This window comes from Heterodontus francisci, chromosome 1 (genome assembly GCF_036365525.1).
Source record: "Heterodontus francisci isolate sHetFra1 chromosome 1, sHetFra1.hap1, whole genome shotgun sequence".
Classification (NCBI taxonomy): domain Eukaryota; kingdom Metazoa; phylum Chordata; class Chondrichthyes; order Heterodontiformes; family Heterodontidae; genus Heterodontus; species Heterodontus francisci.
Genome location: NC_090371.1, coordinates 97,491,317 through 97,515,224, shown reverse-complemented (window position 1 = coordinate 97,515,224; position 23,908 = coordinate 97,491,317). Strand labels below are relative to the sequence as shown.

At 45.1% G+C, this 23,908-nt stretch overlaps 1 protein-coding gene across 5 annotated transcripts in view; it reads left to right on the top strand.

Moving 5' to 3' along the window:
• Positions 1-14,262: 14,262 nt before the first annotated feature.
• dhx29 (DEAH (Asp-Glu-Ala-His) box polypeptide 29) overlaps positions 14,263-23,908 on the top strand; it is a 145,360-nt gene continuing 135,714 nt past the window's right edge. For all 5 annotated transcript variants that reach the window (XR_010975181.1, XR_010975179.1, XR_010975180.1 and 2 more), the window contains exon 1: positions 14,263-14,508. Coding sequence is in view for 2 of the 5 variants with exons in the window: in XM_068032986.1 (XP_067889087.1) it covers positions 14,346-14,508 (163 nt within the window). In the remaining 3 variants the exon portion in view is untranslated. The remainder of the gene's footprint in view (positions 14,509-23,908) is intronic.

Genomic DNA, 23,908 nt, shown 5'->3' with positions numbered 1-23,908 from the left:
ATAGTTCCTCTTTGCCTTCATAATTGTTTTTTTGACTTCTCTCCTAATCTCTTCGTATTGCCTGATATCATGCACTCTGCTGCACTCTATGTACTTAATGTATGCTTCTTTCCTAACACTCAGTTAATCCCTTATGTCTTTACTCATTAAGATGGATGCCGAAGGGCATGAAGTTGAGGCCTTTGCTGAGGACCCTTCGGTATCAGAGAGGGGAAGGTCAGAGGAGAATGTGAAAACATGAAAAGGAATGATATTGGAAGAAGGGATGGGGTCAGTGGAAAATGAAGAGGAAGAAGGATTCTGAGGGGTGTTAGTATCCAACAGTTGTTGAACATTTCAATCCTTGACATCTGATGAAAGATCATCAATCTGAAATGTTAAGAACATACATAATAGAAGCAGGAGTAGACCATACAGCCCCTCGAGCCTGCTCCGCCATTCAATACGATCATGGCTGATCTCAGCTCAGCCTCAACTCCACTTTCCTGCCCGTTCTCCATAACCCTTCAACCAACTTCTAATTAAAAATCTGTCTAACTCCTCCTTAAATTGACTCAATGTCCTGGCATCCACCGCTCTCTGGGGTTATGAATTCCACAGACTCACAGCCCTTTGAGAGAAGTAATTTCTCCTCATCTCTGTTTTAAATCTGCTACCCCTTATCCTAAAACCATGACTTCTTATTCTAAATTGCCCCACAAGAGGAAACATCCTCTCTACATTTACTTTGTCAATCCCCTTAATCATCTTATATACCTCAATTAGATCTCCTCTCATTCTTCTAAACTCGAGAGAGTAAAGTACTCAATCTCTCTTCAGAAGACAAACCCCTCATCTCTGGAATTAACCTAGTGAACATCCTCTGAACTGCCTCCAATGCAACTACATCCCTCCTCAAATAAGGGGACCAAAACTGTACGCAGTACACCAGCTGCGGCCTCACTAATGCCTTGTACAGTTGCAACAACACTTGCCTACTTTTATACTCTATTCCTTTAGCAATAAATGCCAAAACTCCATTTGCCTTCCTTATCACCTGCTGCACCTGCATACTAGTTTTCTGCGATTCATGCACGAGGACACCCAGATCCCTCTGCACCGAAGCACTCTGGAGTTTCTCTCCATTTAGATAATAATTTGCCTTTCTGTTCTTCCGTCCAAAATGGATAACCTCACACTTATCCACGTTAAACTCCATCTGCCAAATTTTGGCCCATTCACCAAACATATCCAAATCCATTTGTAAATTTCTTATTTCTTTATTGCAACTTACTATCCAACCTATTTTAGTGTCATCTGCAAATTTGGCTATAGTACCTTCTATCCCTGCATCCAAGTCATTTATATAGATTGTAAATAGTTGGGGCCCGAGGACCGAACCCTGTGGCACCCCACTAGTTACATCTTGCCAACCAGAAAAAGACTCATTTATCCCGAATCTCTGTTTTCTGTTGGTTAGCCAGTCCTCTATTCAAGCTAATAAATTGCCCCTAACCCCATGTGATCTTACCTTGTGTATTAACCTTTTGTGTGGCACCTTATCAAATGCCTTCTGGAAGTCCAGATATACAACATCTACAGGATCCCCATTATCCACTTTACTTGTTACAACTTCAAAGAACTCCAGCAATTTAGTCAAACATGATTTACCCTTCATAAAACCATGCTGACTCTGATGGATTGCGTTTTGACTTTCTAAATGTCATGTTATTACTTCCTTAATAATGGATTCCAACAATTTCCCAATGACAGACGTTAAACTAACTGGTCTATAGTTTCTTACTTTCTGCCTCCCTCCCTTTTTGAATAAGGGCGTTACATTAGCTTTTTTCCAATCCACTGGAACCGTTCCTGCATCCAGGGAATTTTGGAATATTATAACCAATGGATCCACTATCTCCACTGCCACTTCCTTTAAAACCCTAAGATGTAGGCCATCAGGCACTGGGGACTTGTCTGCCTTCAATCCGAATAGTTTGCTCAGTCCTTTTCCCTAGTGATGATGATGGTTCTAAGTTCCTCCCTTTCTATAACCTCTGCATTACCTGGTACTATTGGGATGGTACCAGTATCCTCCACTGTGAAAACTGAGGCAAAATACTGATTTAGTGTCTCTGCCATTTCTGTGTTCCCCTCCATGAACTCCCCCGTCACATCCTCCAAGGGACCAACATTCACTTTAGCTACTCTCTTCCCTTTTATATACTTATGGAAGCTTTTGCTATCCGTTTTTATATTTTGCGCTAGTTTTCTTTCATAATTTACCTTTGCTCTTTTTATTACTTTTTTAGTAACCCTTTGTTGATCTTTAAAAGTTTCCCAATCTTCCAGCCTGCCACTGGCCTTTGCAATATGGTATGCCTTAGTTTTTGTCTTTATGTTATCCTTAACTTCCTTGCTTAGTCATGGATGTTTTTTCCCCCCTTACAATCTTTCTTCCTCTCTGGAATATATTTTAGTTGGGAGGCATTGAATATCTCCTTAAACATCTGCCACTGCTCATCAACTGTCCTACCTTGTAGTCTTCCTGCCCAGTCCACGAGGGCCAAATCTGTCCTCATGCCTATGTAATTAGCTTTGTTTAACTCCAGTATGCTAGTGTGGGACTCCAGCTTCTCGCCCTCAAACTGAATTTGAAATTCTAGCATGCTGTGATCACTCTTCCCTAAAGGATCTTTAACTATGAGATCATTAATTAATCCCACCCCATTACATAATACCGAATCTAGAATAGCCTGCTTCCTGGTTGGTTCCACAACATATTGCTCCAAAAATCAATTTCTAATACATTCAATGAACTCTTCCTTGAGGCTACCCATGCCAATTTGATTAATCCAGTCTATATGCATATTAAAATCACCCATCATTCTTGCCGTATCTTTCTTACAAGCCCCCAGTATTTCCTGGTTTATACTGTGCCCCACTGCAGAACTACTGTTTGGGGACCTATAGATTACTCCCACCAAGGACTTCTTTCCCTTGCTATTTCTTTTTTCTACTGATTCTATGCCTTGATCTCCAATGCCTATGTCATTTCTCACTGCAGCACTGATCTCTTCCTTTACTAACAAAGCCACACCACCTCCTTTTCCTTCCTGCCTATTCTTCCGAAATACTGAGTATCCTTGGATATTCAATTCCCAAACCTGGTTTCCCCGCAACCACGTCTCAGTAATCGCCACTAAATCATACCCATTCATCTCTATTTGCACTGTTAACTCATTAATTTTATTCTGAATGCTTCGTGCATTCAGATACAAAGCCTTTAAGTTTGTTCTATTATCAAATTTCCCTACTCTTGTATCTACTCTGTCCCTACCTTTTATTTTCTGGTAACAATCAGCCTCATCACTAACCTGCACTCCTACCTTCTCCTTTCACTTTGAGTTCCTAATTTTCCATGCAACTGAACCCTCCCCGCCCCCACCCCCCCACACCAGTATTTAATTTAAAGCCTTCTCTACAGCCCTCATTGTGCAATTCGCCAGGACTCTGGTCCCAGCATGATTCAGGTGGAGCCCATCCCATCGTAACAGCTCCCTCCTTCCCCAGTACTGGTGCCAATGTCCCATGAATTCAAACCCATTTCTCCCACACCAATCTTTGAGCCACGCCTTTACCTCTTTAATCTTACTGACTCTGTTGACCCCGTAGCTCAGGTAATAATCCAGAGATTATTACTTTTTTGGTTCTGCTTTTTAGCTGCTCATATTCCCTCAGCAGAACCACTATCCTCGTTCTACCTATATCATTGGTACCTACATGGACTGTGACAACTGGATCTTTCCCCTCCCACTCCAAGCTCCTCTGCAGCCCAGATGAGATATCCTGAATCCTGGCACCAGGTAGGCAACCTTTGGTACTCTCGATCCTGGCCACAGAGAACATTGTCTATGCCCCTAACTATACTATCCCCGATTACGACTACATTTCTCTTTTCTTCCCCCACTTGAATGGCTCCCTGTACCATGGGGCTTTAGTCATTTTGCTCATCCTCCATACAGTCCCTGCTCTCATCCACACAGGGAGCAAGAATCTCAAACCTGTTGGACAAGGACACGGACTGAGGCTCCTGCAACACTACCTCCCAGATCCCTTTACCTCCCTCACTCATAGTCACACCCTCCTGTCCCTGACCACTGGCAAAATTCAAGGCAGTTAATCTAAGGGGTGTGACTGTCTCCTGAAATACAGTGTCCAGGTAACTCGCCCCCTCCCTGATGTGTCGCAGTGTCCAAAGCTCAGACTCCAGCTCATCAACTCTGAGCCGGAATTCCTTGAGCAGCCAACACTTGCTGCAGATGTGGTCACTAGGAACCACAATAGGGTCCACCAGCTCCCACATGGCAGATCTTCTGTCTCAACTCCACTTTCATGCCCGCTCCCCATAAGCCTTGATTTCTTGTGAAATCAAAAATGTATTTATACCAACCTTGAATATATTCAACGATGGAATATGCTCCACCCTCTGGCATAGACAATGCCAAAGATTCACAACCCTCTGAGTGAAGAAATTTCTCCTCATCTCAGTTCTAAATAATCAACCCCTTATCCTGAGACTGTGCCCGTGTTTGGATTACCCAACCAGTGGAAACAACCTCTCAGTATCTACCCTGTCAAGCCCCTTCAGCATCTTTATGTTTCAATAAGATCACCTGTCATTCTTCGAAACTCCAGGACTAATCCAATCTGGCCAATTACCGCCCCATCACTCTACTCTCAATCGTACAAGAGTAGGGAAATTTAATAATTTCATAAAAGAACAAACTTAAAGGCTTTGTAACTGAATGCACGAGCATTCGGAATAAAATAAATGAGTTAACAGCGCAAAGCACCACAGCCTCACAGCTCCAGGGACCCGGGTTCAATTCTGGGTACTGCCTGTGCGGAGTTTGCAAGTTCTCCCTGTGACTGCGTGGGTTTTCACCGGGTGCTCCGGTTTCCTCCCACCGCCAAATATTCCCTCAGGTGATAGGTAAATTGGCCATTGTAAATTGCCCCTCGTGTAGGTAGGTGGTAGGGAATATGGGATTTTTTTTTTAGAACATTACAGCGCAGTACAGGCCCTTCGGCCCTCGATGTTGCGCCGACCTGTGAAACCATCTGACCTACACTATTCCATTTTCATCCATATGTCTATCCAATGACCACTTAAATGCCCTTAAAGTTGGCGAGTCTACTACTGTTGCAGGCAGGGCATTCCACGCCCCTACTACTCTCTGAGTAAAGAAACTACCTCTAACATCTGTTCTATATCTATCACCCCTCAACTTAAAGCTATGTCCCCTCGTGTTTGCCATCACCATCCGAGGAAAAAGACTCTCACTATCCACCCTGTCTAACCCTCTGATCATCTTGTATGTCTCTATTAAGTCACCTCTCCTCCTCCTTCTCTCCAACGAAAACAACCTCAAGTCCCTCAGCCTTTCCTCGTAAGACCTTCCCTCCATACCAGGCAACATCCTAGTAAATCTCCTCTGCACCCTTTCCAAAGCTTCCACATCCTTCCTATAATGCGGTGACCAGAACTGCACGCAATACTTCAGGTGCGGTCTCACCAGAGTTTTGTACAGCTGCAGCATGACCTCGTGGCTCCGAAACTCGATCCCCCTACTAATAAAAGCTAACACACCATATGCCTTCTTAACAGCCCTATTAACCTGGGTAGCAACTTTCAGGGATTTATGTACCTGGACACCAAGATCTCTCTGTTCATCTACACTACCAAGAATCTTCCCATTAGCCCAGTACTCTGCATTCCTGTTACTCCTTCCAAAGTGAATCATCTCACACTTTTCCGCATTAAACTCCATTTGCCATCTCTCAGCCCAGCTCTGCAGCCTACCTATGTCCCTCTGTACCCTACAACATCCTTCAGCACTATCCACAACTCCATCGACCTTCGTGTCATCCGCAAATTTACTAACCCACCCTTCTGCACCCTCTTCCAGGTCATTTATAAAAATGACAAACAGCAGTGGCCCCAAAACAGATCCTTGTGGTACACCACGAGTAACTAAACTCCAGGATGAACATTTGCCATCAACCACCACCCTCTGTCTTCTTTCAGCTAGCCAATTTCTGATCCAAAGCTCTAAATCACCTTCAACCCCATACTTCCGTATTTTCTGCAATAGCCTACCGTGGGGAACCTTATCAAACGCCTTACTGAAATCCATATACACCACATCCACTGCTTTACCCTCATCCACCTGTTTGGTCACCTTCTCGAAAAACTCAATAAGGTTTGTGAGGCACGACCTACCCTTCACAAAACCGTGCTGACTATCGCTAATGAACTTATTCTTTTCAAGATGATTATAAATCCTGTCTCTTATAACCTTTTCCAACATTTTACCCACAACCGAAGGAAGGCTCACAGGTCTATAATTACCAGGGCTGTCTCTACTCCCCTTCTTGAACAAGGGGACAACATTTGCTATCCTCCAGTCTTCCGGCACTATTCCTGTCGACAATGACGACATAAAGATCAAGGACAAAGGCTTTGCAATCTCCTCCCTGGCTTCCCAGAGAATCCTAGGATAAATCCCATCTGGCCCAGGGGACTTATCTATTTTCACACTTTCCAAAATTGCTAACACCTCCTCCTTGTGAACCTCAATCCCATCTAGCCCAGTAGTCTGAATCTCAGTATTCTCCTCGACAACATTTTCTTTCTCTACTGTAAATACTGACGAAAAATATTCATTTAACGCTTCCCCTATCTCCTCTGATTCCACACACAACTTCCCACTACTATCCTTGATTGGCCCTAATCTAATCTAATTACTGTCGGGTTAGTATAAATGGGTGGTTCTTGGTCGGCACAGACTTGGTGGGCCGAAGGGCCTGTTTCAGTGCTGTATCTCTAAAAAAGAAATAGAGACGAATGGGTATGATTTAGTGGCGATTACTGAGATGTGGTTGCAGGTAAGCCAGGTTTGGGAATTGAACATCCAAGGACACTCAGGAGTTCGGAAGGATAGACAGGAAGGAAAAGGAGATGATGTATCTTTGTTAGTGAAGGAAGAGATCAGTGCTGTAGTGAGAAATGATACAGGCACTGGAGATCAAGGCGTAGAATCAGTCTTGGTAGAAAAAAGAAATAGCAAGGGAAAGAAGTCCCTGGTGGGAGTAATCTATAGATCCCCAAACAGTCGTTCTGCAGTGGGCACAGTATAAACCAGGAAATACTGGGGGCTTGTAAGAAAGATACGGCAAATAGGAGAATGGTGGGAATGTGGGAGAGAATATGTGGTTAATGTAGGATTAATATAAATGGGTGGTTGTTGGTTGGCACAGACTTGATGGGCCGAAAGGCCTGTTTCAGTGCTGTATCTCTAAATAAATAAAATAATCATGGGTGATTTTAATATGCATATAGACTGGATTAGTCAAATTGGCAAAGGTAGCCTCGAGGGAGAGTTCATTGAATGTATTAGAGATTGTTTTTTGGAGCAATATGTTGTGGAACCAACCAGGGAGCAGGCTATTCTAGATTTGGTGTTGTGTAATGAAGTGGGATTAATTAATGATCTCATTGTTAAGGTGCCTTGAGGGAAAAGTGATCATAGCATAATAGAATTTCAAATTCAATTTGAGGTCAAGAAGCTGGAGTCTCACACAAGCGTTCTGGAGTTAAACAAAGGTAATTATATCGGCATGAGGACAGATTTGGCCCTAGTGGACTGGGCAGGAAGACTACAAGGTAGGACAGTTGACGAGCAGTGGCAGATGTTTAAGGAGATATTCAATTTATCCCAACTAAAATATATTCCAGAGAGGAAGAAAGATTCTCGGAGGGGGAAAAAAACATCCATGGCTAAGCAAGGAAGTTAAGGATAACATAAAGACAAAAACTAAGGCATACCATATTGCAAAGGCCAATGGCAGGCTGGAAGATTGGGAAACTTTTAAAGATCAACAAAGGGTTACTAAAAAAGTAATAAAAAGAGCAAAGGTAAATTATGAAAGAAAACTGATGCAAAATATAAAAATGGATAGCAAAAGCTTCTATAAGTATATTAAAGGGAACAGAGTAGCTAAAGTGAATGTTGGTCCATTGGAGGATGTGACTGGGGAGTTAATAGTGGGAAACACAGAAATGGCAGGGACACTAAATCAGTATTTTGCCTCAGTTTTCACAGTGGAGGACTCTAGTACCATCCGAATAGTACCAGGTAATGCAGAGGTTATAGGAAGGGAGGAACTTAGAACCGTCATCATCACTAGGGAAAAAGTACTGAGCAAACTATTGGGTTTGAAGGCAGACAAGTCCCCAGGGCCTACATCTTAGGGCCTTAAAGGAAGTGGCAGTGGAGATAGTGGATCCATTGGTTATAATATTCCAAAATTCTCTGGATACGGGAACGGTTCCAGTAGATTGGAAAAAAGCTAATGTAATGCCCTTATTCAAAAAGGGAGGGAGGCAGAAAGTAAGAAACTATAGACCAGTTAGTTTAACATCTGTCATTGGGAAATTGTTAGAATCCATTATTAAGGAAGTAACAAATTGACATTTAGAAAGTCAAAATGCAATCCATCAGAGTCAGCATAGTTTTATAAAGGGTAAATCGTGTTTGACTAATTTGCTAGAGTTCTTCGAAGCTGTGGATAATGGGGATCCTGTAGATGTCGTATATCTGGACTTCGAGAAGGCATTTGATAAGGTGCCACACAAAAGGTTAATACACAAGCTAAGTTCACATGGGGTTTGGGGCAATTTATTAGCTTGGATAGAGGACTGGCTAACCAACAGAAAACAGAGAGTCGGGATAAATGGATCTTTTTCTGGTTGGCAAGATGTAACTAGTGGGGTTCGGTCCTCGGGCCCCAACTATTTACAATCTATATAAATGACTTGGATGCAGGGATAGAAGGTACTATAGCCAAATTTGCAGATGACATTAAAATAGGTGGGACAGTAAGTTGCAATAAAGAAATAAGAGATTTACAAATGGATATGGATAGATTAGATAAATGGGCCAAAATTTGGCAGATGGATTTTAACGAATAATTGTGAGGTTATCCATTTTGGTTGGAAGAATAGAAAGGCAAATTATTATCTAAATGGAGAGAAACTTCAGAGTGCTTTGATGCAAAGGGATCTGGGTGTCCTCGTGCATGAATCGCAGAAAACTAGTTTGTAGGTGCAGCAGGTGATAAGGAAGGCAAATGGAATTTTGGCATTTATTGCTAAAGGAATAGAGTATAAAAGTAGGGAAGTGTTGCTGCAACTGTACAAGGCATTAGTGAGACCCCATCTGGAGAATTGCAAACAGTTTTGGTCCCCTTACTTGAGAAAGGATGTGGTTGCATTGGAGGCAGTTCAGAGGAGGTTCACTAGATTGATTCCAGAGATGGGGGGGGCTTGTCTTATGAAGAGAGATTGAGCAGTTTAGGCCTTTACTCTCTCGAGTTTAGAAGAATGAGAGGAGATCTAATTGAGGTATATAAGATGATTAAGGGGATTGACAAAGTAGACATAGAGAGGATGTTTCCTCTTGTGGGGCAATCTAGAACGAGAGGTCATAGTTTTAGGATAAGGTGTAGCAGATTTAAAACAGAGATGAGGAGAAATTACTTCTCTCAAAGGGCCGTGAGTCTGTGGAATTCACTACCCCAGAGTGGGGTGGATGCCAGGACATTGGGTAAATTTAAGGAGGAGATAGACAGATTTTTAATTAGAAGTTGGTTGAAGGGTTATGGAGAACGGGCAGGAAAGTGAAGTTGAGGCCAAGATGAGATCAGCCATGATCGTATTGAATGGCGGAGCAGGCTCAAGGGGCTGAATTGCCTACTCCTGCTCCTAGTTCTTATGTTGTTATGTTCTTATCAGCAAAGTGAAGGAAGGTGTCATTGATGCTCAGTTTGGGTTCCGCCAGGGCCACTTGGCTACTGACCTCCAAACAGCCTTGATCCAAAAATAGGCAAAAATGCTAAATTCAAGAGATGAGGTGAGAGTGACTGCCCTTGACATCATGGAGCCCAGCAATGTCAATGGGTGTCAATGGGAATAAGGGAAAACAACTCTCCGCTGGTTGGAGCCATACCTAGCACAAAGCAAGATGGTTGTCGTTGTTGGATGCCACTCATCTCAGCTCCAGGACATCACTGCAGGAGTTTCTCAGGGTAGTGTCCTCGGCCCAACCATCTTCAGCTGCATCAGCTTCTCTCCAATATAAGGTCAGAATTGGGGATGTTGGGTGATGATTGCTTAGCATTCAGTATCATTCGCAACTTCTCAGATACTGAAGCAGTCGTGCATGCATGCAGCAAGACCTGGACAACATTCAGGCTTGGGCTGATAAGTAACAAGTGACATTCACATCACTCAAGTGCCAGGCAATGACCATCTCCAAAAAGAGAGAATCTAGCTATCTGTCCTTAACATTCAATGGCATTACCACCATTGAATTCCTACCATCAACATCCTGGAGTTACCATTGACCAGAAACTGAACTGGATCAGCCACATAAATACAACAGCAGGTCAGAGGCTGGGAATTCTGCATTAATTCATCTCCTGATTCCTCAAAGCCTGTCCACCATCTACAAGGCACAAGTCAGGAATGTGATGCAGCTCCAACAACACCCAAGAATCTTTACACCATCCAGGACAAAACAGCACACTTGATCGGCACCCCAGAAACAACCTTAAACATTTACTCCCGTCACCATTGGTACACAATGCAACAGTGTGAATCATATACAAGGTGGGAGAGTGGCACAAGGGAAATTGCTCCTTCAGAGAGTCAGCACAGACATGACAGGCTGAATGGCCTCCTTCTGTGCGGTAACCATTGTATGATTCCATCTACAAGTTGCACTGCAGCAACCCAAGACACCATCGACAGCACCTTACAAATTCAAACATGAGCAACAGATACATCCCTCCAAGCCACACGCCATCCTTATTTGGAACTATATCACTGTTCTTTCACTGTTTGTTTTTGGGTCAAAATCCTGGAACTCCCTTCCTAAACAGCATTGTGGCTGTACCTACACCACATAGACTGCAACAATTCAAGAAGACCGCTGACCACCACCTCCTCAAGGGCAACTGGAGAGAGGCAACAAATGCTGGCTTTGCCACTAATGCTGACATCTTATGAACAAATGAAAAAAGTCACTAATAAATTTAATGAGGAATTCTGGAGAAACTTCTTTACCCACAGTTAGAGTATTGCGTGCAATTCTGGTTGCCACACTACCAGAAGGACGTGGAGGCTTTGGAGAGGGTACAGAAGAGGTTTACCAGGATGTTGCCTGGTCTGGAGGGCATTAGCTATGAGGAGATGTTGGATAAACTCGGATTGTTTTCACTGGAACGACGGAGGTGGAGGGGTGACATGATAGACATTTACAAAGTTATGAGCGGCATGGACAGAGTGGATAGTCAGAAGCTTTTTCCCAGGGTGGAAGAGTCAGTTACTAGGGGACATAGGTTTAAGGTGAGAGGGGCAAAGTTTAGAGGGGATGTGCGAGGCAAGTTCTTTAAACAGAGGGTGGTGAGTGCCTGGAACTTGCTGCCGGGGGAGGTGGTGGAAGCAGGTTTAACGACGTTTAAGAGGCATCTTGTCAAATACATGAATAGGATGGGAATAGAGGGAAATGGTCCCCGGAAGTGCAGACGGTTTTAGTTTAGGCAGGCATCAAGATCGGCGCAGGCTTGGAGGGCCGAATGACCTGTTCCTGTGCTGTACTGTTCTTTGTTCTTTGTTCACAGCATATGTGACCACATGGAGTAATTGAGGCGAATAGCACTGATACAGTTAAGGAGAAGCAAGGTAAGTACATAAGCGATAAAGCCAAAAAATGCTGGAAATACTCAGCAGGTCTGGCAGCATCTGTGGAGAGAGAAGGAAAGTTAACATTTCAGGTCAGTGACCTTTCATCAGAACTGGCAAAGGTTAGAAATGTAATAGGTTTTAAGCAAATAAAGTGGGGGTGGGACAAAAGAGAACAAATGGGAAGGTGTTGATAGGACAGAGGGTCACAGAGAATAACTGACAAGGAGGTCATGGGGCAAAGGCAAAGATAAAGAGTGTGTTAATGGTGTGGTGAAATACAAAGCGTTAGTGCAGAGAGGGTGTTAAATGAAAGCCCTAGCCAAAAGCAATACATGAAAATAAAGTGGACAGGCACACGATAAAAAACATGTCATGATAAAACAAACTAAAATTAAATTAAATAAAAATAAAAAATACAAAGTAAAATTTAAAAAAAGGTAAAACTGAAAAAAAGGGAGGGGAGGAGCCAGTCATGCTCTAAAATTATTGAACTCAATGTTCAGTCCGGTCGGCTGTAACATGCCTAATCGGTAAATGAGGTGCTGTTCCTCGACCTTGCATTGATCTTCACTGGAACACTGCAGCAATCCCAGGACAGAGATGTGGGCATGAGAGCAGGTGGGGGTGTTGAAATGGCAAGCGACAGGAAGCTCGGGGTCATGTTTTCGGACTGAGCGGAGGTGTTCTGCAAAACGGTCACGCAAACTGCGTTTGGTCTCCCCAATGTAGAGACTGCATTGTGAGTGGTGAATACAGTAAACTAAATTGAAAGAAGTACAACTACATCACTGCTTCACCTGAAATGAGTATTTGGGGCCTTGGATAGTGAGGAGAGAGGACATAAAAGGGCAGGTATTACACCTCTTGCGATTGCATGGGAAGGTGCAGTGTGAAGGGGAGAAGGTGTTGTGGATAATGGAGGAGTAGTCCAGGGTGCCACAGAGGGAATGACTGCTTTAGTATTCTAACAGGGGAGGGGAGGGGAGAGGAAGATGTTCTTGGTAGTGGCATCACGTTGGACATGGTGGAAATGGCGGAGGATGATCCTTTTGATGTGGAGTCTGGTGGGGTGGAAAGTGAGGACAAGGGGAACCCTATCGCGGTTCTGGGAGGGAGGGGTGGGTGTGAGAGCAGAGGTGCAGGAAATGGGCCGGACATGGTTGAAGGCCCTGTCAACCACAGTGGGGGGGGGGAATCCTCGGTTAAGGAAATAGGAAGACATATCAGAAGCGCTGTTGCGGAAGGTTGCACCATCAGAGCAGATGTGTCGGAGACGGAGAAACTGGGAGAATAGAATGGAGTCCACACATGAGGCAGGGTGTGAGGAAGTGTAGTCAAGTAGCTGTGGGAGTTGGCGGGCTTATAATGAATATTAGTGGTCATTTAACACCCTCTCTGCACTAACGCTTTGTATTTCACCACACCATTAACACACTCTTTGTCTTTGCCCCATGACCTCCTTGTCAGTTATTCTCTGTGACCCTCTGTCCCATCAACACCTTCCCATTTGTTCTCTTTTGCCCCACCCCCACTTGATTTGCTTAAAACCTGTTACATTTCTAACCTCTGCTAGTTCTGATGAAAGGTTACTGACCTGAAACATTAATTTTGCTTCTCTCTCCACAGATGCTGCCAGACCTGCACAATATTTCCAGCAATTTTTGTTTTTATTTCAGATTTCCAACATCTGGGTAAGCACCTAGAGGTGGTCAGTGGTTTGTGGAGCAGCGCTTGGAGTGGCTATAAAGGCCAATTCTAGAGTGACAGACTCTTCCACAGACGCTGCAGATAAAATTGGTTGTCGGGGCTGTTACACAGCTGGCTCTCTCCTTGAATTTCTGTCTTTTTTCCTGCCAACTGCTAAGTCTCTTCGACTCGCCACTCTTTAGCCCTGCCTTTATGGCTGTCTGCCAGCTCTGGCGATCACTGGCAATTGACTCCCACGACTTGTGGTCAATGTCACAGGACTTCATGTCATGTTTGCAGACGTCTTTAAAGCGGAGCAATGGACGGCCGGTGGGTCTGATACCAGTGATGAGCTCGCAGTACAATACGTCCTTGGGGATCCTGCCATCGTCCATGTGGCTCACATGGCCAAGCCATTTCAAGTGCCACTGGCTCAGCAGGATGTATAGCGTAAACACTGCGACAGACCATAAAAACAAGAAATGCTGGAAATACTCAGCAGGTCTGGCAGCATCTGTGGACAAAGAAGCAAAGTTAACATTTCAGGTCAGTGACCTTTCATCAATAACTGCTACAGACCAGTTGGGCCAAATGGCCTGTTTCTGTGCTGTAAATAGTATGTACTTTGATGTATGGAACACCATGGGCAATGACGTCAAAACTTCCGGGGAATCCCGCGCACGCGTTTACAAATGTTCCTTTTCGGGATAACACTCCATCTCATCCATTGTTATGTCGTTTCCTGCAGGTTGACCTGTAACCCTGCGTCAAGAGGCACATCGGATATTGGAGCATGCGCATGGTGCTTTAGCCAGCTGCGTTCTTGCACGCGCGGGAGAGGTTGTGGTTTCGGGCTCGAGAGAGACGGATGGGGGGAAAGAAGAAGAAGAGAACCGAAGCGGCGGCTGCTGCAGTTGTGGCGGCCCGGCTCCAGCGCTTAGAGGGAGTTCAGCCTGTGGTTGATAGGAAAAATGAGAGCCCGCGGGCAATGGCTGCCAAACTGAACACGAAGGAGGTTAAAGCCAAAGCAGGTACTGAACGGGAGGGAGTGAGTGAGTGGCATCTGTTGGTGGTTTTGGCCGTTGTCCATCTCAGTGCACAGATTTCAGCAGATCGGCGCATATATGGCCCTGGACAGTGTCCTGGAGCCGGCGGGCAATATTCACACTGGTGGTGGCAATCGGCCAGGGTCGTATCATGAGAAATAAATCAAGAAATGCTGGAATTACTCAGCAGGTCTGGCAGCATCTATGCAGAGAGAAGCAGAGTTAACGTTTCGTGTCAGAAACCCTGCTTCAGAGTTGCACATGAGACGGTGCCTGGTGGGCCTTTTCCTGGCACCCCTTGTGGAGTGATTGGGGAGGGGGGTAGGAGGTTGTGCTCGGTGCATTTATGTGCAATTGGATATGTCTCAGAGGTGATACTGTCCGGTGACAATGTTGCTTTTCATGATGGGGATGGGGAAGGGTGGGGGCTGGAGAGAGATGGTTGAAGGCGAGAGGGGGGTGATGGGGGCAGGATTGGGAGGCGCTGTTCTAGTTTTGGTGAATTGCTGCCGTGCATCCTGTGGGTTCTGCGGACTGAAGCCGAAGTGCACAGACGATGGATATCTAGCCTGGTCACTGATACTAATCAATCAAAGCAAAATACTGTGGATGCTGCAAATCTCTAATAAAAACAAGAAATGCTGTAAATACTCAGCAGGTCTGGCAGCATCTGTGGAGAGAGAAGCAGAGTTAAAGTTTCAGGTCAGCGACCCTTCTTCTGAAGAAGGGTCACTGACCTGAAAGGTTAACTCTGCTTCTCTCTCCACAGATACTGCCAGACCTGCTGAGTATTTACAGCATTTCTTGTTTTTATTACTAACCAATCAAGTGAATTGCTTTGTTTTGGATGGTTTTCTTGAGAGTTGTTAGAACTGCACGTAAGCGAGTGGTGAGTATTCCATGATATTTTTGATTGAGTCTCATAGATGGTAGAAAAGATTTTAAGGGTCAGGGTAGAAGCCACTTGTTGCTGAGTGCCCAGACTCTGATGTAGCTGTGGTGTTTTGGTTTGTCCTCTTAAAATACTTGTCAGTGGTGACATCCCCATAATTGTGTGGGGTGGGGTGGTGGAGCTCTGTGACAGAGGTACTGTTGACAGTCAGGGGAGATGCTTGGAATATTTTTAGTTGGAACTAAACATTGTAGGTGGTTGGTTGCATCCTTCCATCTGTGTAAGATGATGGATACGCAGCAAGCAATACTTTGATGTGTGGTGTCTTCTCTTGGTGCACTTTTGCTGATAGCTGTGAAGGCCCATCCTTGAGAGGCTGGTTTTGCCACAAGTGTTGCACATGAAGCTGCCAAGTGATGCTGTGAATCGTTGGTTTTTGATGTTTGTGCCTGTTGCCAAACTGCTGTAGTAACTAGTTGTTGTGGTAGTGCACACCAGTCGACAGGATGTGTCACCATTTCCCTCTTTTGTCAGCTCGTGACTCCCAGGTGCGAAGGTCGGCATTTAGGACCTTCATGTCACACTTGCAAGCATCCTTGAAGTGGAGCTTTAGGTGTCCCACAGGTCGTCTGGCCCCGGCTACCTCACCATGCAGAAGGTTCTTGGGTATGCGACCATCTTCCATCCTGCAGGCGGGTCTGTTTGATTAGTGCCAACACACTTGGGAGCTCTGCCTTTAAGAAGATTTTCACGTTTGTGTTTTTGTTCTGCCAGGATATATCCATAATGCACCACAGACAGCGAATATAGCAACATTGGAGCAGGAGTAGGCCATTCAGCCCATTGAGCCTGCCCTGCCATTCAGTATGATCATGTCTGATCATCCACTTCAATGCCTTTTTCCCACACTATTCTCATACCCCTTTATGCCATTGGTATTTTGAATTCTGTCAATCTCTGCTTTAAACAAGATGAAAGTTATTGAGTTTCTTTTCTTGGTAGCTGTCGGTTGCCCATGTTTCACAGCCATACAGCAAGGTGCTGAGAACACAGACCTTATACACCAATAGCTTGGTCTTAAGGGTCAGCTTGCTGTTATCCCATGTGTGTTTTGCAAATTGGCCAAAGGTGGTAACTGCTTTCTCTATATGTGTATCGAGGTCTACATCAAGGGACAGATTGTCTGTCACCATTGGCCCAAGCAAACAGAATTTGCTAACCACTTCCAGTGGGGTGATATTTAGTATGATCAGGGGCAGAGATGCAACACCTTAGAGCATAGAGTATAAAAATTGGCAAGTCATGTTGCAGCTGTACAGAACCTTAGTTAGGCCACACTTAGAATATTGCATGCAATTCTGGTCGCCACACTCCCAGAAGGACGTGGAGGCTTTGGAGAGGGTACAGAAGAGGTTTACCAGGATGTTGCCTGGTCTGGAGGGCATTAGCTATGAGGAGAGGTTGGAAAAACTCGGATTGTTTTCACTGGAACGACGGAGGTGGAGGGGCGACATGATCGAGGTTTCCAAAGTTATGAGCGGCATGGACAGAGTGGATAGTCAGAAGCTTTTTGCCAGGGTGGAAGAGTCAGTTACTAGGGGACATAGGTTTAAGGTGCGAGGGGCAAAGTTTAGAGGGGATGTGCGAGGCAAGTTTTTTTTACACAGAGGGTGGTGAGTGCCTGGAACTTGCTGCCAGGGGAGGTGGTGGAAGCATATACGATAGCGACGTTTAAGAGACGTCTTGACAAATTATGAATAGGAAGGGAATAGAGGGATATGGGCCCCGGAAGTGCAGAAGGTGTTAGTTTCGGCAGGCATCAACATCGGCGCAGGCTTGGAGGGCCGAATGCCCTGTTCCTGTGCTGCACTGTTCTTTGTTCTTGTCCCGTGACTGCAGTCGTCTTGGCGCTTATAGTCAAGGAGAACAAGTTACAGGCATGGGTGAGACAGCCCATGAGTATTTGTAGCTGAGTTTCCGTGTGAGCGACAAGCACAGCATCATCAGCTTCGAGGAATTCTTTGATATGGACGCAATGTGTTCTCGTCTTTGCTTTCAGCCTTGATAAATTGTCGAGCTTGCCATCTGACCTAGTGTGCAAGTAGACCCCTTCCATATCTGCAGGGAAGGTCAAGATCAGGAGCATGGATAAGATGATGCCAAATGGAGCGGGGGCTAGGACACAACCCTGTTGCATTCCATTCTTCACTCCCATACTGTCGGAATTGGAGCTATCAAACTGCACAGTGCAGTGCATGTTGTCGTAGAATGGGCGAATGAGACTGAGGAGCTTCGTTGGACAACCAATTTTCCCAAAATCTTGTAGAGCCATTCCCTGCTCTGCTGACAGTGTCTCATGCTTTCGTGAGAACTACAGAAGTAAGGTCAAGGCGTATACTCTGTTCCTTACTCTTCTCTTGCAGCTGGCATATGGAGAAGATCATGCCAACAGTAGATCTGTCGGTACGGAAACCGCACTGTGCTTCTGTGTGCTCTCTGTCTGCAAGTAAGTGGAGTCTTTTAAGTAAGTATGAAACAAAGGCCTTCCCCGTGACGCCAAGGAGTGAGATCCCCCTGTAATTGTTGCAGTTTCTTCTGTCGTCTTTGTTTTTTTATAGTGTGATGATTTTGGCATCGCTTGTGGAATGGAGCCTGCAGTGTCTTAGCTGTGGGGTTTATGTTTTTCATCATGGAGGCGTTGTTTTTTGCATCAATGACCGGTATCACCTCAGCTGATTAGATCTCAAATCAGCCCTTGTTGCGGGTTCCACCTTTACCCAATGATGCTTTCTGCTGCTTCATAGATGTTTGAAGCTTAGAAGCTCATCGATGCTGGCATTGGTGCTGCCTGTTAAGGCTTTGGGTAGGAAGTGTTCTAGCGACAGTGCGCAGTGCTAGTATTTGGTATCACTGCTTTTGCAAGTTATGTTGATGCTTGGTGGGCCAAGTTGTTGTATGACTGACTTAATTGCCGCTTGTCAATCTAAGCCTGCATATTGTCCACATATGCTGAAGACTGGCATGGGTTGCTTCATTATTGGAGCAGTTGTGAATGAAATGGAACATTGTGCGACACAAAGTTTGTGTTGCTTTCTAGCTGCCAGGTTAAGGACATTGCCTCGTGGCTGGAAAAGAACGGAGTGGGAGGGGGAGAATCCAGTTGTTGTGGTCCATGTGGGAACCAGTGACAGTGCTGAAAGAGCCTGAGGCGCTCGGGTCAAAATTAAAATGAAGACCCCCTCATGCAAATTGGTGTAGGAACAAACATTCACAAGTAAAATATGTAGTCGAGAATGGTGTGGCGGTAGGGGTTTCAATTCACTGGGGACAAACACCAGTCCTGGGTGCTGTTCTGTTGGGTCAGGCTCCACTTAAACTGGGCTGGAATTAGTGTCTCTATGAATCAAATAATTAGGGAGGTAGATAGGTTTAAAAGTAATGGGGTGGGGTGGTGCAATGAGAAATGTTGAGCCTGTAGAGCAGGGTAGTGATGTGGGTAAAAATAAGCAGAGTGGGTCAGGAAGGGACAGTGATTCACAAAGGTAATGTATTTGTGACTAAAGTGACATCAGAGGAAAAATGAAAAAAAATTAAGCCAGGATGCACAGCGAGAACATCAGGATGCCTGACAGGGCAGTGGAGATGAAAGGAGCGACGGGCAAGAGACAGAGCGAGCATTGAGAGAACAGTGGGAGACGCGTGAGCACACTGGGTAAAAGGAGTGGTGGAGCAAGAGAGTGTGCTGCGAGGCCCGAGAGCACACCAGGCTTAAAGGAGTGGTGGAGAGAGAGCATTATGAGAACAATGCAACAAAAAAAATCAAGGAGTTACGTTAAAGGATCACATGGCGGCAGCAGCACAGGCCAGTGCAGCGTGGGATTTGAAAATGGACCATAAATCAATTTTTAAAAAAAGTGCAATCAGAGGACAGCAAGTAGGTGATTAGTTGAATATTCAAGCTTTATTTTTGCTCTTGAAGCTAGGGAGGTGTCAAACTGAGCTAGGAATCTGTAACTTAGTGTACTAAATTAATAAACTGGATGAACTTTTAAAAAAGTTTAATTCTATTTCTGTTAATTCAGTTCGTCTAATAAACAGAGGCATGACAGGACATCTCTGTTCCATGGAATGCACAGCCTTTGCCATGTGGGAACTCCAGGATGCTGCTTGTTTCCTGGACAAGCACATGCACAGGAAATGTCATCAGCTGGAATAACTTGAACTTTGTGTTTTGGAGCTTGAGTAGCCGCTGGCATCACTGCGGTGCAGTCGCGAGGCTGTAAGTTTGGTCATCCTGTAGCTTAAGGGTGTGCAGGTGACCAAAAGGCTGACCACCGATCAAGATAGAGCAGGTATGTAGTACAGGAGTACCTGAGTTTTTGTGCTCCTGAAGACTGGTGAAAGTGATGGTTCATTCAGGGAGTGCAGTGAGAACCAAGTCTACGCACCATAGGTGCCTTAGCTGTACACGAGGAAGATTGGGAAAGCAATAGTCATAGGACATTCTATAGTTAGGGGAGACAGTTGTTTCTACAGCAGCGTACATGAATCCAGGATGGTATGTTGCTTCCCTGGTGCCCGAGTCAAGGATGTCACTCAGTGGCTGTAGAGCACTCAGAAGTGGGGGGAGGGTGAACAGCTACAGCTCATAATCCATATTGGCTCCAACAACATAGGTGGAAAGAGGAATGAAACTCTGCAGGCAGATTTTAGGGATCTAAAAAGGAGACTCGCAAGCAGGATGTAAGAGTTTCCGGATTACTTGTAGTGCCACACGCTAGTCAGTATAGGAATCTGATGTGGCAGATAAATGTGAGGCTGGAGAAATGGTGCAAGAGGAAGGGCTTTAGATTCCTGTGACATTGGGACCGGTTCTGGCGGAGGTAGGACCTTTACAGATTGGACGGATTGTACCTCACAGGGCTAGAACGAGTGTCTTTGTGGGGTAGTTGGCGAGTACTTTTGGGGAGGTTTAAACTAACTTGCCAGGGGATGGGAACTAGAATGTAGCATTAGGAACAATAAACAAGGTGCACACAAGATTGAGCGAGACAGATAGCACTAGAGTCAGGAATAGTAAGGTAATAAGTGGGGTCAGACCAAAAGGAAATACAGTATTATCTTATTCAGGTTTACAATGCATGTACAGAGCATGGTAAATAAGGTTGGTGAGCTGAAGGTGCAACTCGCCACATGGGCATATAATGCCATGATGGTAATGACGACCTGGCTTAAAAAGGAGCAGGACTGGGCACTAAATATCCCTGAATACAAGGTGTCCAGGAAAGATGTGGAAGAAAGAAAGGAGCAGGGGGTGGCAGTATAGATTAAGGAGAATATTACAGTTTGGGAGAGAAAGGATGTCTTGGAGTAGTCAAGGACAGAATTTATTTGGTTGAAGTTAAAAACAACAGAGGTGCCATTACACTGCTGGGTGTATTCTATAGGCCAGCAACTACTGGAAAAGATATAGAGGAACACCAATTGGAAGAAGCACTGAGGGTAGTAAGGGCACAGAATGTACTCTGGGTGGGGAAACTTCAATGTCAAGCACTAAGAGTAGCTTGGTAGCACCACTACTGACCGGGAATCCTAAAGGACATAGCTGCTGGACTAAGTCTGCGGCAGGTGGTGAGAGAACCAACAAGAGGGAAAAACTTACTTGACTTTCATCCTCGCTACCTATTGAAAGATGCATCTGTGACGACTGTATTGGTAGGAGTGACTACCACACAGTCCTTGTGGAGACTAAGTCACATCTACGCACTGAGGATACCCTCCATTGTGTTGTGGCACTATCATTATGTTAAATGGGATAGGTTTTGAACAGGTCCAGCAACTCTCAACTGGGCCATCAGCAGCAGTCTTGTATTCAACCGCAATCTCTAAACTCATGACCCAGCATATCCCCCACTCTAAGAATACCATCGAACCGGGGGAACAACCCTGGTTCAATGATGAGTGCAGGGGGGCATGCCAGGAGCAGCACCAGGCATAGCTAAAAATGAGGTGCCAACCTGGTGAAACTACAACACAGGACTACTTGCGTGCCAAGCAGCCAGGGCTAAGAGATCCCACAACCAAAGGATCAGATCTAAGGTTGGCAGTCCTGCCACTTCCAGTCGTGAATGGTGGTGGACAATTAAACAACTAACTGGAGGAGGAGGCTCCACAAATATCTCCATCTTCAGCTATGGAGCCCAGCACATCAGTGCAAAAGACAAGGCTGAAGCATTTGCATCCATTTTTAGCCAGAAGTTCTCAATGGATGATCCATCTCTGCCTCCTCCTGAGGTCCCCAGCATTACAGATGCCATTCTTCAGCCAATCTGATTCACCACGTGATATCAAGAAACGGCTGAAGGCACTGGATACTGCAAATGTAATGGGCCCTGACAACATTCCGGCAATAGTACTGAATCCCGCACTATCAACATCCTGGGGGGTTACCATTGACGAGAAACTGAACTGGACCAGCTACGTAAATACTGTGGCTCAAAGAGCAGGTCAGAGGCTGGGAATTCTTGGCGAGTAACTCGCCTCCTGTCTCCCCAATGTTTCCACCATCTACAAGGCAGAAGTCAGGAGTGTGATGGAATACTCTCCACTTGCCTGGATGGGTGCTGCTCCAACAACACTCAAGAAGCTCAACACCGTCCAGGACAAAGCAGCCCGCTTGATTGGTACCCCATCCAGCATCTTAAACATTCACTCCCTCCATCACCAATGCACAGTGGCAGCAGTGTGTACCATCTATAAGATGCACTGCAGCAACTTACAAAGGCTCCTTCAACAGTACCTTCCAAACCTGTGTCCTCTAGCACTGTTAGGACAAGGGCAGCAGATACATGAGAATACCATCAAGTTCCCCTCCAAGCCACACACTATCCTGACTTGGAACTATATCGCCTTCCTAAACTCCTTTCCTAACAGCACAGTTGGTGTACATACACCCCAAGGACTGCAGCGGTTCAAGAAGGCAGCTCACCACCCCCCGATGGGCAATAAATTCTGGCCTCGCCAGTGATGCCCACATCCCATGAACGAATATATTAAAAAATTGAGGGATATTACATGGAGAGGTGCAAGAACGAAAGAGTACAGCTAATGGACTTTATTGCTATCCCAGTCTACAGTAGGATAGTTAAGTGTGCAGGGCAGAGAGGGAGAAGAGATTCTGAAGTGCGTTCAGGGCAATTTTCTTGACCAGTATGTTCTCAGTTCAGTTAGGAAGGAGGTATTGCTGGATCTGGTGCTGGGAAATGAGGCCATATGGGTAAGTGTCTGGGGGAACACTTTGGTGAGAGAGATCATCGTATCATGAGGTTTAGATGAGAACAGGGAAAAGTAAGCAACAATCGTAATTTAGAACTTCTATATTGGAGAAGGCTAACTTCAATGGGATGAGTTGGGATCTAGCCAGGGTAAAATGGAACCAAAGACTGACAGAAAAAACTGCAATGGAACAATGGGTCATCTTTAAGGTGGAGATGGTTCAGCTGCAAGCTAAGTACATTCCAACTAAGGTGAAAGGTAGGGGAATCAAAGTCAGGGCTCCTTGGATGACGAGGAAAATGGAGAATGTGATGAAACCAAAAAACAGGGTACATGAGGCGTGTCAGGTGAATTCTTCAGGCGAGAACCAGGACAAATACCTTAAGTTGAGAGGGGAAGTAAAGAGGGAAATAAGGCTAGCAAAGAGAGAATATGAGAATGGCAGTTGACATCAAAGGGAATCCAAAAATCTTCTCTCGGCTTGTAAATACTAAGTGAGTAGTAAGAGGTGGGGTGGGTCTTATTTGGGACAAAGAGGGCGATATATGCTTCGAGGTGCAGGGCAAGGCTAGCATACGTAATGAGTACTTTGTATTGGTGTTCACTAAGGAAGAGGATGCTGACAAAATATTGGTATAAATGGAGATGATAGAACTGATAGATGGTATGAAAATTGATAGGCAGGATGTCCTGAAGGCTGGCTATGTTTCGAGTGGATAAACCGCCTGGTTTGGACGTCTTGGGTCCCAGGTTGCGAAGGGAAGTGGGAGTGGCGATAGTGGAAGGGCTTGCCATAATCTTCAGATCTTAACTAGATATGGGGGGGGGGGGTTGCCAGAGGATTGGAGAGTGGCAGATGTGATCCCCTTATTCAAGAAAGGGTGCACAGACGTACCTAGTAACTACAGGCCTGTCAGTTTAACATCCGTGGTGGGTAAGGTTTTAGAGGCAATCAACAGAGACTTGGAGAGGATTGAGTTAATTAAGGAGAGCCAGTGCAGATTTGTGAATGATAGATTGCTCTTGTCTAATATAATCGCATTTTTTGATTAAGTAACATATTGTCAGTATGGATTTTAAGAAGGTTTTTGAGAGAGTACCACATCAAAGACTGGTTAACAAAATTGAGGTTCATGAAATGGGCGTGTCAGTGTCAACTTGGATAAAATACAAGCTTAAGAACAGAAAGCAGCGAGTCATAGTAAAAAGCTTGTTTTT